Here is an 11740-nt window from a genome sequence, read left to right as displayed (position 1 = left end):
CTTGACCTTGTGCCTTTCACTCCTTGCTAACACAGACTGTAATTCCTGAGAGCCACACTTCCAGAGAAAAGAGCCATATCTTGCCAACAGTAATTACTTACAAACCCAGGTAACTTCTAGGACCTTATTCGGAAGAAATCAACGGCAAACACCTGTAGGTTTATACAGTGCAGCTGTGAGCATTGCTGTCAACACTTCCACTACTGAAGGATGAAGCCAGACTTGATTCAAGTGTCATCTTTTCCGAAGTTTAACAGCCCTGAAAATGAAACAAACCCATTGGCCTTGAAGATGTCTGAGGATCACAGTGAGGTAAGAAAGTGTAATTGGTGTTACTGAGGTGAAGCTGCAGCTCATGGTGTGGTGGCTGTGCAAAAAGAGCTCTTCGATTACATCATGGGCTGCTTCAGTCTGGAGATGTGAAAGCTCTGGGGAGACCTTTGAGCAGCTTCCAGTGCTTAAAGGGGCAACAAGAAACCTGGAGAGGGGCTTTGGACAAGGGCCTGTAGGGACAGGACAAGAGGAATAGCTTTAACCTGCCAGAGGGGAGACTGAGATGAGCTCTTAGGCAGAAGCTCTTCCCTGTGAGGGTGCTGAGGCGCTGGCACAGGTGCCCAGAGAAGCTGTGGCTGCCCCATCTCTGGCAGTGTCCAAGGCCAGGTTGGACAGGGCTAGGAGCAACCTGATCTAGTGGAAGGTGTCCCTGCCCACAGCAAGGGATTGGAACTGGATGAACTTTAAGGTCCCTTCCACCCCAGCCACTCTATGATTCATTGTATGATTCTATGGACATACCAACCAGCTCCCAGGACACTTCATTCCTACCATGATGAGAATTAAAGCCATTCAGCAATACCCAGGTCCAATCCCAGGCCTTGCTGTGAATCCTGATCTACCGGCAGAGGCTGCTCCCAGTGCTGGGGTCCTCCATGCCTTCGAAGCCCTAGAAAACCAGGTAGTGCCACCAGACCTCCTTGGAGAGTGAAGCAGAACACTTCTGTGACCTGCTGCTGGCAACCCTAACTATGATTCTATGTGTGCTTTTCCCTTTGAGGGCTGGGAGAGAAGAGCCCCCATACCCAGCGGCGCTCTATGAGTGGATGGAGCAGTGGCAGCAGGGTCCCTGGCTGGTGGCTCCCAAAGCTTTCGGGTAGCATTTAGCGATAGCGGGGCTTCGCTTTGCACGCTAGGGGAGAACAAATACAAGCCCATCAAAGCGAGCTCCCGGAATTGAGACTCGGAGCAGCTCTTGCTCTGAAACACTGCCACCTTGTGGCAGCTCTGCTGCGGGACACGCTGAGCCTCACCAGCCTCGCTGGAGGCACGGTCATCGGGCGGCTCGGGTACGGCCCTAAGGCAGAAGGGCTGGTCAGGAAACAAGGAGTAACCTCCCACAGGGGCACGGAAAGCCACCTGGCTCTGAGGAAAGAGGAGACATGGCAAAATGTGTTTTCCAGATATGAAGTTTCTGTGCCAAAACCACCATCAGGTAGGGGTCACTTCCCTGAATGCTATCAAAGCCACTGCTGGGGTTGGTGTGAGCAGGAATGCAGACAGGATTAGTGCTTTGTGGGTGCAGAGCCATAGAGAAGTCCTGAGTAGGTGCATAAGCAGCTGGCTCCTGCTTTCAGCTGGATAACCAGGATGCATTATGCCATTTAAACAACCTGCATCCATGCTGTTTCTCTTCCAGCAAGAGCATCATTTATCGTTACCAGGAGCCACCACCAGGGTCCTCGCAGTCCTGCTGCACCTTGCAGGGAAGGAAACAACCATTTGAAGTCCATTTTGTGGGGATATTCATAATCAATGAATATGAATATTCATTTATTTGGACCATTTGAATGCTGTAAGGCCACGTGAGAATGATGTTCAGCACAAGGCCTTATTTCTTCATATAAATATTTGAGATATAAATGTTCTCTCTGAATCTTTCATGTTTAGCAGTGAACATCATGTCTGTGTAGGCAGCTCCCTTGCTCCCAGTTACTGCTTATATATACATAAATATGAAAATGTGGGCCAATATTTAGAGACAATAAGTGATGGATTGGGTTTATTAATGAGTGTTTCATTACAAAACAACCCCAACCTTTTAGCATGAACTGAACCCAGGAAAATGAAAACTCAGCTCCCTTTTCTTCCACAGAGCAACTTAGTTTGGGGTCAATTAAAAAGTGGCAAATTCAGAAACGGGAAAAAAACACTTCTTCTGCCAAAGTACATAATGAAACTGTGGCTTTTACTGCCACAATGAATTGCAATGAACACAGCAACGTTGACAAGATGTGGATATTTCTATATACAGTGAGAATGGCCAGAGCTGTAATAGTTATGAATGTAGAAGAATAAGCAGCACATCCCAGCTCTGGAGCACACTGCCCAAGAAATAGAGCTGGGAACAAGATTCAAGAGAAAAAGATGCAAGAGGCGTGAAAGTGTCTGTCATAAACCCCCTAATCAATAGGTCTCCGAGCAAATGTAAAGGCCAACAGGCAAGTAACATAAATGCTGCTGCAGAAGATCTCTGTGCAGTTTTCTGGAAAACATCAAAGCAATTCCTTATCATGCAATCAATGCAAAAGTGATTGCAACTCAAAAAATAAATTGAGACTAAAAAAACCCTGTTTTTAAAGAAATAAAGGAGCTGCTCAACTTAAAGCCCTGATTCTTCTGTATTACATTCTAAAACATTAGAAGTACAAGTCAATGACTTAAGTGTATGAAGACAGACTGAGAAAATTGGGGCTGTTCAGCCTGGAGAAGAGAAGCTGTGTGGAAACCTCATAGCAGCCTTCCAGTATCTGAAGGGTGCTACAAGGATGCTGGAGAGGGACTCTTCATCAGGGTCTGTAGTGATAGGACAAGGGGTGATGGATTTAAACTTAAACAGGGGAGATTTAGATTAGATCTAAAGCAGAAGTTCTTTAATGTGAGGGTGGTGAGGCACTGGAATGGGCTGCCCAAAGAAGTGGTGAATGCCCCATCCCTGGCGGTGTTCAAGGCCAGGCTGGACAGAGCCTTGGGTGACATGGTCTAGTGTGAAATGGCCTTATCTATGGCAGGGGGCTGGAACTGGATGATCTTAAGATCCTTTCCAACCCAAACCATTCTATGATTCTACGAAGAAAAAATCAGAATCAACGTATCAGATATTGGCACTTATGAAAAATGCAGCAGACAACAGCTCCTTACAGCAGACTTTCAAATTATTCACACCCAACACAAAGAATCCAATCTTAGGAATACACTGTGCCAAAACAGTCAAGGGAATGGTTTATCCCATGACCCAGACCAAAAAAACAACCCCAAAACAGAGGCACTAACAAAAAGCCTTGTGTTTAAAACCCAGCTGCAGACATTATTTTAAACCAAAAAGTATCTGGAAGAGTCCAGTTGGGCAAGGAAATGTAGTCCAGCCATGCTGTGTGGGATGCTGCATCCCACAGGACAGCCCTGGGCACCCAAAATTCCCCTCTGCAGGAGCCTCACTCCCCCAGCACTGCCCAGGAAAACTCCTCACATGCAAATTCATGAAGACGTATCCATGCTGCATCCAGATATTCCACCTATAGCATCTGGCACAACCAGCGTGCAGGCAGCCCCTAGTGGGCAGGGCAGTGGGGCTGATGGGGTGGGGGGACACATGGGGCCACCAGACCTCACTGCCACTCACCCACCTTGGTTGGCCAGGGACATGCTCCATACCCTGGTAGCAGCAGTGTGTGATGTGTGAGGTCTGGAAACACAAACATAAAGGTATTTAATGAAAAGATGGAAAAACGTTAAGAAAAGCTGGATGAAAAGTACACAGGAATGTGGGCCAGAAGTCGGGTGTGATGGGGGGTGGGTGTGTGTCCCAACTGGATGAAATATAACCAAAACACAGGGGGTTTAAAGCCCCTTTTATTTGCTTCCTGCATTTTGAGCCACAGGCACGCTTTGGGGTGACACTCCCTGTGAGTTACATCAGATTGATTCATGGCAGCAACTCGGGGGTCCTAGGGATCGTTGTACTTTGTGTGGAGATGGAATCCCTTGTGATCATTGTGCTATGTGTCAGGGTATGATAAGTGTCCCTGTCAATACCACAGTGAGGAAGAAGAAGAAACAAGGGAATAATTCCCCTGGGTCAACCGCAATATTGTTTTCTTCATTGTTTAAATTGCATGAATGTTCTTAGAAAAGGGGGGGGCAGGTAACTTAGAGATATGTCCTGTTACAGAATGTTGTGAAATCTGTGTGCTGAACAAATAAACACATAAAGAGTGGAATTTATGGGGGCTAAGATGGCAGTCAGACTTGTGATAGACATAATACTTCTTCACCCGGAGACAAGACCCCAAAAACAGGTGGAGAAGCCTGGGAAAAGAAGACAACAGGATTGGCTGAAGCCCAAGAAGCCCGGGAAACCAAAAAGTATAAGAGACTATCCCCAGAAGTTCCCAGTGTGCGTCTCGGGCGGAGCGGAGACTCCCCGGCGCACCCAGCGCTTGCTTATTGTCTCTCGATATTAGTTATAATAAAAATCAATTAAAACAGATTTTTATAACACTCCCCACCTCTTTCTTACAACTTCGAGGACCTGTTTTTTTGTTGTTTTCCCCAGCAAAAGCCGAGGTCCCTCGTTAGGCTTCACCTGCCGACCCTGCGCGCAGAGCATCCACCAGCAAACCGGACCCAGCGTCTCCCGCACCGGGCGTTCGCAACCACTTCAACCGGTCACACTCAATCCCTGCAGCCGTCGCTGGGCATTCGCAGCCATTCCCCGTTCGCCTCTCCTGCGCGTCCTCACAGCGCGCACACTGCGCTACCTGCGCAGCCCTGCGCCCGCCTCACCGCCCTGCGCCCTCCTCACCGCCCGGCCTCCGCGACACCAGGGGGCGCTGCGCGGCGGAAGCTCGCCGCCGGTTTCCGTCCGTCGCGGCTGAGTCACTGGGTACCGCCGCCGCTGCTGCCCGCCCGGGGTCCGCCTGGGCCTCAAATACCCCGGTTCCGTCCCGTCCCGCCCCGCAGCCATGCCGCTGGAGAACCTGGAGGAAGAAGGGCTGCCCAAGAACCCCGACCTGCGCATCGCCCAGCTCCGCTTCCTCCTCAGCCTCCGGCCGCGCGCGCCCGACCCCGCCGCCCGCGACGAGCTGATGGCGGCCGTGCGGCTCCATAGTGAGTGCTGGCCGGGGTGAGGGGAGCCCCATTAACCTCCTGTCTGCCCCTTCCATCCCCTGTGTGTCTGTCTGGAACAGGAGCCGGTCTGAGTGCCCGGGGTAGGCGGGGGAGAGGTGCCTGTCCCGTCTGTGACCGTTGTTGTATCGTGCTTGGGGGGTAAAAGGCACGGGTTGAGTACTGTGCGACACTGATCTCAGAGTAGAGTGCTTAAAAGGGGCCTATGAGAAAGATGGAGAAAGACCAAGGAGGGCCTATTGTGATAGGACGCGGGGTGATGGGTTTAAACTAAAAGAGGGGAGGATGTGGGGAAGGAATCCTTTACAATGAGGATGATAAAACACTGGCACAGGTTGCCCAGGGAGGTGGTGGGTGCAGCATGCCTCGTTCAGGGCCAGGTTGGATGTGGTTCTGAGCAACCTGATCTACTTGAAGGTGTCCTTGCACATTGCAGGGGGTTGGACTGGGTGAGCTTTGAGGGTCCCTTCCAACCCAAACCATTCTATGATGTTACGAAGTGCAAACGGTAGCAGTGATAGAAAAGAATCAGCAAAAAGAAGTGTGACAGTGCAGAAACACCAGCTGTTCCACATCTGGATTTAATAGGTACCTGATCATAAAGGAGTTAGCTGGCATTAAGGATCAGTCCTAACGTCCTCCAGTGCTCTGCTCTAGAAACACACTTGTTGCAGCAATCAGCAGTAGAAGCCTTCCTGCTTTTCTTTCAGACATGGCTCCGTATTATGAAGCACTCTGCAAGTCTCTGGAGTGGCAGATGGACACGGAGCTGCTGAACAAAATGAAGAAAGCCAATGAGGAAGAGTTGAAACACCTGGACAACGAATTAGAAGATGCAGAAAAAATCCTGGGGGAGAGTGAGATCCGAGATGCAATGATGGCCAAAGCCGAGTACCTGTGCAGGATTGGGGACAAGGTTGGTGCATGCAGAGGCTTTATGGACTCTCATGAAAACCACTGCATTGTAATTCTTTTAGCTAGGCACGTTGAGCACTGAGTGACTTACAGTGCATTTCCTCTAGGGCACAACTCAAACATGGTGGGAACAGTGGAAATAGGGGAGGGTGTTACTGAAATTCAGGGAAAAAAACTAAGTAGTCCTTGTAAGAAAACCATTTTCCATTTGCAGATGTTATTTTTTTCCTTGTGGTCTTACAGACTTTGCTAAGGTGTTTAAACAGTAAAACTTTAAATAAAGGCACAGAGTAGGTTTTCACAGAGATTCAAGTTATGTTAGAATCACCTCTTTTAACCCGACTTAAACTGATTCTTTAAGATTATTCAATGTTAGAGTTCTGTGGGTAACTAACAACATCAGGACTATCAGCAGAAGACAACACAGGAACTTAACAACAGACATTTTGTGAATATTCTAGGTGCTTTTAATATTCTTACAGTAGAATGCTGTCTTGTTAGGAGGGAGCTCTCACTGCCTTCCGCAAGACCTATGACAAAACTGTGGCACTGGGGCATCGTCTGGATATCGTGTTCTATCTCCTAAGGATTGGCTTGTTTTACATGGATAACGATCTCATCACACGGAACATTGAGAAGGCAAAAAGGTATCACTTCAGTCATTTTAGTGCACTAAAGCACTTTGAGATGAAGTGGAAAAAAATGGAAGATAAAAACCTTGCTGTCAATAAATGACTAAGGCTGGTTGCGAAACAATCACAGGGGGTGGGTGGGTGATACCTTGTAGCAGAACACTTCCTATACTTGGATTTTTTTTTATGAGAGGGAAGAGAAAAGAAAGATTAATATTTTGTGTCCTCTGTTTTCTAGCAACTGATTTGATTTGAATTTGTAGCTCACCACCTGCTCCCACTTCTCTGTTCTTAGAAGACAGTTTAGGGTGTGATGAGCCAGCTGAATGCAGCTGCTGCCAGTGCCCCCTAGCTGGCTCTGTGAAGTGCCAGCTTTGCCTCTGGAAGCAGGAGCCCAGTGTCAACACTGTGCAGTTGTTCCTCCTGCATTTCCGCTGCTAGCTTCTGTGTCCCTGTGTTTCCAGGTCTGGAATTTCAGCAGTTCCTTTAGCAAGCTGCTGTGGTCAGTCTCTGGCAGTTACCATGTTTCTTGGGCACCCCTTTTTGTGTTGTCTTCTCACAGCAACAAGAATTTGCCTCTGCCTGTGCCCCAGCTCGCAGCCACATCAATTTTGTGTTAGTATGGTTCTTAAAACCATATTAACTTTCAAATATTTTCTGTGCTGCTAGTTGGACAGCTGTGATTTGAGCAGCAAAGGCAGGGGAAATACATTGCCACAGCCAAGGCTGACGGCAGTATTTACCTGCACATCTCAAAAGACTGTTGGCACAACTTAGGGGGCTGTAAGCTTTTCCTTTCAGTTGAAGCTTACACCGTGCAAAAGCATCTGTCCTGTCCCAAGGGAGCCACTTCCCTACCGCTCTCACAAAGCCTCCTGGACTGTGTCAGCAAGCTGTAACAGAAAACAAGTTATTGCTTCTCTAATCACATGATGGCAGTTGGTTTACTGTACTTTACAAAATGCATTTACATAAGTAAATATTGCTTTTTTATTCTATTTTCAGTCTAATAGAAGAAGGAGGAGACTGGGACAGGAGAAACCGTCTCAAAGTGTACCAGGGCCTTTACTGTGTAGCTATTCGAGATTTCAAACAAGCAGCAGAGCTCTTCCTTGACACAGTTTCAACATTTACATCCTATGAACTGATGGATTACAAAACGTTTGTGACATACACTGTGTATGTCAGCATGATTGCATTAGACAGGCCTGACCTCAGGGAGAAGGTAAGGGAAGCAGGTGACAACACAGTTTATCTGTTTGTCTCTGGGCTGAAAGTGATGGTATTTAAACACGTTTGTTTGCTTTCAGGTTATTAAAGGAGCAGAGATTCTGGAAGCATTACATAGTTTGCCAGCTGTACGGCAGTATCTCTTCTCTCTCTATGAATGCCGCTATTCAGCCTTTTTCCAGTCATTAGGTAAGGCTCTGTTTTGGCCTACAACACTAGTTCAGGTGCTTCAGTTCCTTGTTTCAGATTCAGACACAACTTTCATTTGTGTGTCTACAGTCTAGAACTAGAACTACTTTATGCAGGAAAGAAAAGAGATTATTTTACAGTGACCTAAAATCTGCTGCTGTTTGATTTCTCCAACAAGCAAAGAAGACTTTCATGTACAGTGAGCCTTCTGAAAGGTCACATCTGATTAGATGTAAAAGCATTTTGAAAATGACTGTGCAACACTGTCTGACCTGAAGAGCAGGATCAGATGGGAAAGCCTTGAATGTTTTTATCTTTGAAAGAAGTCTTGTAGACTTGTAGACTAAAGCCCCTGAAATCTCAACCTGTAAAAGAAATTACACAGAAGAAGGTTTTCATGGATCTTACCTTTGGCTTTTGGCTCTGGTTTGTGTGTAAAAGGGTGACACTGAAGGAGAGCTTTCCAAAAAGCTGTCATTCTTGCCAGTTCTCAGACTGTTTGTTTTCCTTTGTGACAAGATTTTGAATACAAAAGAATAAGATATTTAGGAAGAGCAAAACAGAACCCTTTTTTATGGAAGAGTGAGAGCCAAGGGCAACATTTTTCTGCTGTTGGCCTTACCACTAGCTGGGAACTAAAACTGGTAGGAGTAAAAGTTACATCAGTGCCTGGAAGTCCTTGTAATTAATTTAGGAGGTAGTACAAGAAAGTGAATCGTACTTCCTCACACAGCTTTGGGGAGCAACATTTCTTCAGTTAGTTACATACCAAGTACTGCTTGTTTCCCAGCACATAACAGCGGGGCCCAGCACTTGCCTTTAGTGAGGTGGTCTCCTCTATCCTGACAGAGGGTCTCATTAGCTTTGCCACAACATTGTCTGCATGTTATCCCTGCTTCTGCTTCTACAACTGATACAGATTATACAAACTTACTTCTCTTTGGTGTAGAGCACCTGAAGTATGTAAGAACACAATATAGTTACGTCCACACTGGTTACTTATTAACTGGTGTTCCATGGTTTATCTAAGTAACTGATAATTTCCATTTCTTAGAGATTACTGACTCCTTTTCTTATTCTTTTCAGCTGTTGTAGAGCAAGAGATGAAAAAGGATTGGCTCTTTGCACCTCACTATCGATACTATGTACGGGAAATGAGAATTCATGCCTATAGCCAGCTCCTAGAGTCCTACCGATCACTGACATTAGGATACATGGCAGAAGCATTTGGAGTCAGTGTAGAATTCATAGATCAGTAAGTCATTTGTCTTTTTAAGTTCATAAATATCTCATTTTACACCTTTGAATTATTTATAATGATCCAATAATGAATAAAACCTTCGTTCTGCTTTGATTCTAACCCCGCCAAGTTAAGTTCCTGTGTGTGAGCTTGGCTAAAATTAAGCAAACCTTATGTTTCAGTAAAGAAAATGTTTTTAGTGCAATCTATGCCAAAACTTTACTCATAACTTTGGGGATCCACACATTTTACATACCCTACACGTCTCCTTATCTACTACTTGTTTTCAAGTACATAGACTGGATCTGATGTTTTTCATTTCAAACATACTCTGCAGTCTCAACTTGCAATTCTTTTCTAGTGTAAAACCAACAGATTTAGATCAGGATGAGAACTAAAGGGAAGTGCAAAATTGACTTTTTCTCGCTGATTGAATGGATTGAAGATACTTGCCACAGAATAAATTACAAGTAGGCACACTGCACTGCTGCTACCTTTGCACTCAAAGAGTAGCTGATGATAAACTAAGTGATAAATTTCACTCACTCAGCTATGACCCTTTGGCTTGAGAAGAAGGTACTACGATGTTTTGTGTTCAGATCACTAGAATTCTTGTATGTAATGTCCAAGCTTTAGTAAGATGAGGAGGAAGAAGATATCTTATGTAGGTATATAGGCTGTTGCCTCAGAAACACAGTGTGTTGACACGGCTGTTCTGTAACAGCAGGTTCAGCGCTGCTGGGTCTGCAAGTCCTTGCTGAAACATCTTTTAACCAACTTGCTTTTTCTTTTCTTTACCTAGGGAGCTTTCAAGATTCATTGCAGCAGGGCGATTACACTGCAAAATAGACAAAGTCAATGAGATTGTAGAAACCAACAGGTATGCTGACAGTTCCTGACAGCCCACTTGCATTCTAGACATTTGAGTCCTAGACATTTATTACAGAAATGCAAGCGGCTTTGTGTAAAATATGTTCTCACTTCTCTCTTTTTTTTTCTCCCTCACAATTCCTAGGCCTGATAGCAAGAATTGGCAGTACCAAGAAACCATCAAGAAAGGAGATTTGCTGCTAAACAGAGTTCAGAAACTTTCCAGAGTAATTAATATGTAATTTTTTTAATGCAAGGGAATGCAAACTTTAGGTGTTTAAAACATTTTGGAAGTAACCTATAAATACATTGTATAACTTGCTATACTGTAGGTTAAAAAAGACATTACTAGCCAGAGAGGTAGTGTTTTCACTTTCCATTTCATTCTGTAAAACAATATTCTGTTTTGGTGTATGGATCCTGGTTCAGTTATTAAATGTATGATACAGTTGGTGATCTCCTGTAATGATCTCCTGTTTCTTGACCTCACTGTGTATACAGTGGTCAAAGATCTGTGAGCAGGAAGAACTAGTGGTGGTTCTGTGCTTGCTTTCTGAAGACTTCTGTGTTTTAATCCAAGGTGAAAAGGATCAGCTATATAATAGTAAAGTAGCAAAAAAGTTCAGTTGAGATTGTGCACTCTTGGCAGGACAAACTCCTGTTAGGAGAGGATTGGAGAAGGAGTAAGAATACAAGTGGTTGTGGTGAAGCTGTAATATAACCACAAAACCTGTAAGGACTGTAACTTTGGGAACACCTTTACCTGAAGTAGTCTCTCCAGTAAGATTACACTTTTGCTAGCTGTTGAAAACAAAGTCAGCACATTAGCAAAGCATTACACATGTAATTCCTTCCTCTGTTAGATGTCAAATTGATGGTAGGAGCAGTAGAAGATCCCATTGCAGTTCAACACAACTGAGCCTACAGCAGCAACTGCTCCCCACCTGGCTTGGCTTGAGGTTTCTTTTCCCAAAGCAAGTCTGTGACTTAGTTCTGTTTGATGCCACTGCACTTTGGAACGCAAGACAACGAGGCTAACAGGCTTCACTGACTTAGGAGAAGTCTTGCTGCTCTTTTAGTGGTCAGGCCTTGGACTGATCAAAAGCACATTTTTCATATTCTTCCATTTTTAACCGCTACTTCAATTTCCATGTCAAATCAGAAGCAATGAGATTTCTGCTCCCTTTAAACCTTGAAATAGCTTCAATTTAGCTTTCACCAACCCATGGTCATGTTGGTTTTACCACTGGTTTATTTCCTCTCACGATTTCCATTTACTTCACTGTGATTGTGAGCAGCGCTCCAGACACAGCCGTTCATGCCTCGGTCCCGCCACCCTTCCATGGATTTGTAGTCCACGTGCCAGAGTTGTACATTCCCTCTCACAGTTTAAGCTCATGCGGTCCCGTGAACTAATGCCATTCTCCAGTTTCACTCTGCAAAGCTCACTTCAGATGAGGTGGCCTCAACGTTAACAGGCACC

The 11740-nt window shown here is 45.4% G+C and overlaps 1 protein-coding gene across 1 annotated transcript; it reads left to right on the top strand.

The window, feature by feature from the left end:
- Window positions 1-4974: 4974 nt before the first annotated feature.
- On the top strand, window positions 4975-10708 carry PSMD6 (proteasome 26S subunit, non-ATPase 6). The gene is made up of 8 exons (XM_057422931.1): window positions 4975-5163; window positions 5892-6097; window positions 6598-6743; window positions 7734-7953; window positions 8039-8147; window positions 9234-9402; window positions 10190-10267; window positions 10403-10708. Exons 1-8 carry the CDS (start codon window positions 5019-5021, stop codon window positions 10497-10499), a joined length of 1170 nt encoding a protein of 389 aa, XP_057278914.1. The 5' UTR covers window positions 4975-5018; the 3' UTR covers window positions 10500-10708.
- The last annotated feature ends 1032 nt before the right edge of the window (window positions 10709-11740 follow it).

This window comes from Pezoporus wallicus, unplaced genomic scaffold (assembly GCF_028554395.1).
Source record: "Pezoporus wallicus isolate ANWC-B61680 ecotype Strahan unplaced genomic scaffold, APGP_CSIRO_Pwel_v1 contig_7073, whole genome shotgun sequence".
Taxonomy (NCBI): Eukaryota; Metazoa; Chordata; class Aves; order Psittaciformes; family Psittacidae; genus Pezoporus; species Pezoporus wallicus.
This window is presented reverse-complemented; position numbering and strand designations above follow the sequence as displayed.